A 6609-nucleotide genomic window follows, 5' to 3' on the forward strand; every position below is an offset into this window, starting at 1 on the left:
TTTAAAAATTTAAGAACAAAGAACGACAATAGAAATGCTTTTTTCGATCGCTTTTTAAAAATTTAAGAACAAAGAACGACGATAGAAATGCTTTTTTCGATGGCTTTTTAAAAATTTAAGAACTGAAAGCAGCGATAGAAATGCTTTTTATTATCATTATTATTATTATTATTATTGAAATTATTTACCCAGGATAGCCTCTTCATTTCCTATTGATACTGCTATCAACGAGGGTCCTGCGAGGGGGTCCTAGACAAATTACGCCGTCAACACCTATGGCAAGACCATCATTAAAAACTCATAAAAACCCACTAAAGGTCAGACTTATAATAAACACTCAAGGATCTGTATTCTACAAAATTGCTAAATTTGTCAGTAAAGAACTTAAATATCTAACAACATCAGCAAAATCATACATAAAAGACACGGAGCAATTTGTTAACAAAGTAAAAGAAATTAATTTGGACGAGAATGAGAAGTTGGTGAGTTTTGATATTGCAGATATGTACCCTTCCCTACCAAAATCTGAAGTCATACATGAAGTAGAAAGGAGAATCAGAGAAGACACTTTTAAAACAAATGTTAATAAAGAAGCCTTAGTACGTCTCGTGAAAATCTCAGTTGAATTTATGACCTTCAAAATAGGAAACAAATTCTACAACCAGGCGGATGGTCTCTTCATCGGATCACCTGCGTCGCCATGTTTTGCCGAAATCTACATTCAAAGAATAGAAGAAAATAGTATCTACTCAATGTTACACGCACCAAGAATTTGGCTAAGAAAAGTAGACGATACGTTCACTGTTACAAAACATAAAACCGAGGACACCTTAAATGAGCTGAATAACATTCATTCAAAGGTAAAATTCACAGCGGAGGAAGAAAAGGATGACCAGATCCCATTTTTGGATTGTTTAATAATGAGAAAAGATGATAATACAGTGAAAACAAAAGTGTATAAAAAACCTACGCATACGGGACAATACACTAATTATACGTCAAACCAACCTTTACACGTAAAATTATCGACAATTAAAACTTTAACGAGAAGAGCAAAAACCATTTGCACAGAAGAAGCAGACCTCAAAGAAGAATTGAATTATATACAAAAAACTATGCAATTAAATGAGTTTCCCAAGAACATCGTAACAAAAACGATAAAAGAAACATTAAACAAAGAATGTAATGGAAGAAACCAGACAGATGACGACACGAATTCAATTCGATTGTTTTTACCCTATGAAAAAGGCATCTCAGAACAAATCGCCAGAGTATGCAAGAAATTTAATGTAAAATTAACACATACGAAAAACAAAGCGCTAAAAAATGTTGTAAAAGGCAACAAAATATTGAAAAACGGAAACCAGGACAATGAATCAGGTGTTGTATATAAAGTAACGTGTGGAGATTGTGGAAAATATTACATAGGAGAAACAGGAAGGAAGTTGACAACACGAATAAAAGAACACAAAAATGGCGCAAAAATAAAGAAAACGTCTCTGGAATGTCCAAACACATTAAAGAAACAAAACACGAAATGAACTTTGAGAAAATAGAAATTCTCTATAGGGAAAACAATTTTATTAAAAGAAAATTTAAAGAGGCATTAGCGATTAAACAACAAAATCGGATTTATTGAACAAAAAAGATGAAATAAGACGATTATCTGAAATTTGGGAAAACATACTATAATTTTTAACGACTTTTATTGTTAATAAACGATTTTTATACATTTTATTTTTATCAAGAGAATTTTTAACATTTTGTACATGCATGTTGAAAGACGTTTTTACTTGTGATCTGAAGATGCTCTGACAAAGATCAGGGAGAAAATTTATCAAAATTTAATTTGTTATTTATTGCCTTAAGCCCAAGAAATATTTGCTCATTAAGGTCCTAGATCGTTTTAGATCGTTTTTTAAAAATTTAAGAACGGTGATAGAAATGCTTTTTTAAATCGCTTTTTAAAAATTTAAGAACGAAAGGCGGCGATAGAAATGCTTTTTTAGATGGCATTATAAAAATTTAGGAACAAAGAACGGCGATAGAAATGCTTTTTTAGATCGCTTTTTAAAAATTTAAGAACGAAAGGTGGCGATAGAAATGCTTTTTTAGATCGCATTTTAAAAATTTACAGTACCGCTCGAATGTAACTTTACATGTACGCGATAGTTATCACCTTCGGATGAGCTTTCGGTAGTGTCAGAACTTCCGTTGTTATTGTTAACCTATTGTTAAATACATGAGCTATTTTTCCATGTTGAGAACAATAGAGTTAATGTCTTGTTCGCGAAATTTAATTAGCTCATGTGAACTGCGTGTCTTATTGTTGTATTTAATTGTTATAGTCGTCAAGAGATCAATGAAAGAAAATAAAATTTAACAAAGATTCAAGTTTCGTTAGATTGCATTTCAAAAGTCTGAACGAAAAACAGTGATAGAAATCTTAGTTAGATCGCATTTTAAAAGTTTAAGAACGAAAAACAGTGATAGAAAAGCTTAGTTAGATCGTGTTTTAAAAATTTAAGAACATAAAATGGCGATAGAAAAGCTTCGTTAGATCGTGTTTTAAGATTTTAAGAACAAAAAACGGCAATAGAAAAGCTTCGTTAGATCGCATTTTAGAAGTTTAAGAACAAAAAACAGCGATAGAAAAGCTTTTTAGATCGCATTTTAAAAGTTTAAGAATAAAAAACGACGATAGAAAAGCTTTGTTAGATCGTGTTTTAAAAATATAAGAATGAAAAGCGGCAATAGAAATGCTGTTAACGTGTTATGTTCGTTCATTTTTCTAAAATAATATTTCAATAGCCTTCGTGATCTTTAACACTTTTAAACAATAACATGCATGTTACATGTTACAACAAAAGGATTCATCAAATCTTATTGTTCTAACTTGTGCACGGCGATAACAATAAGAAGCAATTAAGTTCGTGTATAAACAAAAGATATGTGAACGTTCTTTATGTAGACATGAGATTGTTACATGAGGTCGTAAAACTCGCGTACATGTAAAGTTACATTCAAAATGCTTTTTTCAATCGCATTTTAAAAATTTAAGAACGAAAAGGGCGATAGAAATGCTTCTTAGATCGCATTTTAAAAATTTAAAAATGAAAGTCGGCGATAGAAATGCTAGAAAGAAATAAAAATTTCCGAAACCAAATCTTTATAAATAATGTTTTTTATATATACAATTTTTTACGATGTAGAAATTTACCTACGTGACAGCGCGTAGGTTTTATTGAGAGACCTTTATTAGATTAACAATTTCTTTTATTCTTTTATGTTAAAAGAATATAAAAGAAAAACCTTGAAACGATTTTGAAACGATCTAAAATAAAAATACTGAAACGATTATAATGATACAATTTTGAAACGAATTATAGTATGTGAAACGATTTCAAGTAAATATAATAAAACAATCTTGAAACGATTATGAAACGATTTTATTTTTTAATGAATGATTTACAAAATAGTGAAACGATTTTCATACAATCTGAAACAATTTCAAAAAATTAAACATTACTTTAAAATCGTTTCAAATTCGTATCACATGCTACAATGCTAATTGAATTTCCGCGCCCGAAGGTGTAGGAAATTCTTCAAAACCGTCGGGTTTTTTTCGGAGCATTTTTGAGAAAAAATCGACCCTGGGATTTCACGTTCAGGATAATATTGGTATAACTGACTAACTAACCCTGTCCCAAATGGTCAATTGCAACGTCACAGATCTAAACTACGGAATAAAGCTCCCTAAGTACTGGGAAGTCATCTAAATGACGTTTCAGGCCAAAATTGGTATTTGTTTTCGACAAAATTTGGCACAATCAACAAAAAAAGTATGCTGAACATAATGGTGACATTATAATTTTGATTTTTGTCACCTAAATGTCATTTTTGGCCAAAATTGGTCCAAAAATTAAAACTACTTTATTTTCAACAAAATTTGGCATAGTTAACAGATAAAGTATGCTGAACATGATGGTGACATCAAAATTTTAATTTCTTGTTACATAAATGTCATTTTAGGCCAAAATTGGTCCAAAAAATAAAACTACTTTATTTTCAACAAAATTTGGCACAGTTAACAGATAAAGAATGTTGAACATGATGGTGACATCAAAAATTTAATTTCTTGTTACATAAATGTCATTTTAGGCCAAAATTGGTCCAAAAAATAAAACTACTTTATTCTCATCATCAAAATTTGGCACAGTTAACAAATAAAGTATGCTGAACATGATGGTGAGATCAAAATTATGATTTTTTCGCCACCTTAAATGTCATTTTAGGCCAAAATTGGTCCAAAAAATTAAAACTACTTTATTTTCAACAAAAATTAGCGAAGTTAACAAAAAAAGTATGCTGAACATGATGGTCACATCACAATTTTGATTTTTGTCAACTAAATGCTGTTTAAGACCATAAACGTTTCAATTGCAAGACTTTCAACCATGAATGATAGGCTGTATTTTTTGTTAGCAATTTCTTTTAAAATGTGAGTTTATTATGACACGTTTTGTTTTGTTTGCGTTTGTTGTAAGATATAATGTCACTTGTGTGCTTTATCTTCAGAGTTTCATGCACCAAATCTCTTCGAATGTTTAGCACAATAACACATAGCAGGTTGTCATTAAATACTTTGGTAGCAAGTGGAAATTCTTAGAGCCACAAGGGCTACTTGTTAAAAAATAAAACGATTTGAAACAACTTTTTTTGAAACGATCTTGGAGACGATGCCTAAGATAACTCAAGGTTATCTTACAATCAAGACATTTATGCAGGCCTATCAATAAGAAAATAACACCAGAGCAAAAAATTGCTTTCCCAAGGTTACAATAATTTAAACTGGGTGAGCAATCTGAATAAATAGAATAAGTTTATACACAAGGGCTGATCCAAGTCAATTTGGACATTGGTATACCGATTTTGGGGACATTTGGACCCAACTTAGAAACACATAATTTAAAATGCTTTAGAACTGCATTATTCTTATTTTCTGGATATCTCATATTATATTTTTTTAAGAGAAGATATTTTTTCATGAAGAAACTATGTTCTATACTAAAAAAGAAAACGATATGCTAAAGCCATGTATTTTTTTTACCCTAAATGTTTTTTATCTGTGGCGCTATTGACGCCCAAAATAAATTTCTGAAGCCCCTGATAAACGCATATTTTATCACAAAGTCCTTTTTATCTATTTTATTCTATCCTTTTTATATATTTTGGTTCTTTTTTACTGTAAATAATAAAGGGGACATTGATTTCCATGTGAGATGAATTGATATTGCTCAGACAGAAAAGCTTTTTTTGGAATTGGGAGGAATTAATGGCTCAGCTAGTTTCTCATTTCTTAGAGCCTTTGCGTGAGGAAGAGCAATTGCTCTCCCCTTATTGATAGGCCTGTTATGTGAGTATCCATGCACTACACAATCACATAAATAGAGTTATCTTAAAATATATATATAGTAATTGGTAATTAGCTTCACCAATTTTCCTAATGTCACGTCCGTTTTTTGAGCATCAGAAAAAGGTACATGCTGATGTTTGAAGGAGCTACTAGCTCCATCTGAGACAAGTCACTAAGTATTACAACCATTTTGATCATAAATTACACTTTAGAAATAATTCCAGTGGATTTAACATTAAACAAGAAGCCCTGCGGCTTAAAGATTTCCGCCATTAGCAATAATCTGAAGAAAGATATAAAATCGTGACATACATGTCACGATTTTCAGGCCATTCCTTGAGACGAGTGCGAACGCACGCGCACTCGCCCGCACACTGGTAAAAAAATTTACGAGTGCTTTTTATCGCACTCGTAAATTTTTTCTTTTTCTAAAATATTATAGAATGATGGAAAGGGCTATTAAACCTAAAGTAAAAATTCTGTTTTTTTCTGTATTTTTTTAGCATAAAAATAAACAACATAATAATTATCACGGATTGTCTGTAACAATCCGTGATAATTATTATGTACGGAACAATCTTTTCTAATGTTTATAGAATTTTGTTATCTATTTTTTGTTATTTATTTTTATTTAATGAATGGCGGCAATAAAAAGGAGATAGTTGTGTGTGTCTAATTAATTGTATTTTATATTTATTTTTGATATTCTGTGGCCACCTGTTGCATGAAGGTAGCGAACATAAAAAAAGAAAATTATCATCTATACTATTTATCTATTTATTTTAACATTTATCAATATTTTCAACAGAAATTAATAATTAAGTCCTGGGCACTAGGTTGTGAAATACATGTCAATTAAACCTAAAAATGATACCTGCTATATTGCTCTATTACCAGAAGCAAATCATTTCAATGTGCTCAATGTGATTGCAAAGATATAAATAGATTAGAATTACATTCAACACAAAAGAAAAAAGAGTTCACAACATTAGCAAGCAATAGAAAGTTAAAGCAATTTCACAACATTTTTTTGAATAGCAGAAAAAAAGATGTTGTGCAATAATTGAAATGTATTTTTATATTTTCACAACCAGGTGGCTGAAGAGAACACCTTCTTGGTGGCCCACAAGTATAATTGTTCGTACACAAGAAGAGTATGACGTGAATATTCATCTTTATGCCCTTCAAAAATA

General features: G+C 30.6%; 1 protein-coding gene across 1 annotated transcript; it reads left to right on the forward strand.

Annotated features, from left to right (window-relative positions):
• Positions 1 to 275: 275 nt before the first annotated feature.
• On the forward strand, positions 276 to 1541 carry LOC130642235 (uncharacterized). The gene is made up of 2 exons (XM_057449323.1): positions 276 to 1271; positions 1368 to 1541. The coding sequence occupies exons 1-2, from the start codon at positions 276 to 278 to the stop codon at positions 1539 to 1541; spliced, it is 1170 nt and encodes a 389-aa protein (XP_057305306.1).
• Positions 1542 to 6609: the final 5068 nt, after the last annotated feature.

Source organism: Hydractinia symbiolongicarpus, chromosome 4 (assembly GCF_029227915.1).
Source record: "Hydractinia symbiolongicarpus strain clone_291-10 chromosome 4, HSymV2.1, whole genome shotgun sequence".
Lineage (NCBI taxonomy): Eukaryota > Metazoa > Cnidaria > Hydrozoa > Anthoathecata > Hydractiniidae > Hydractinia > Hydractinia symbiolongicarpus.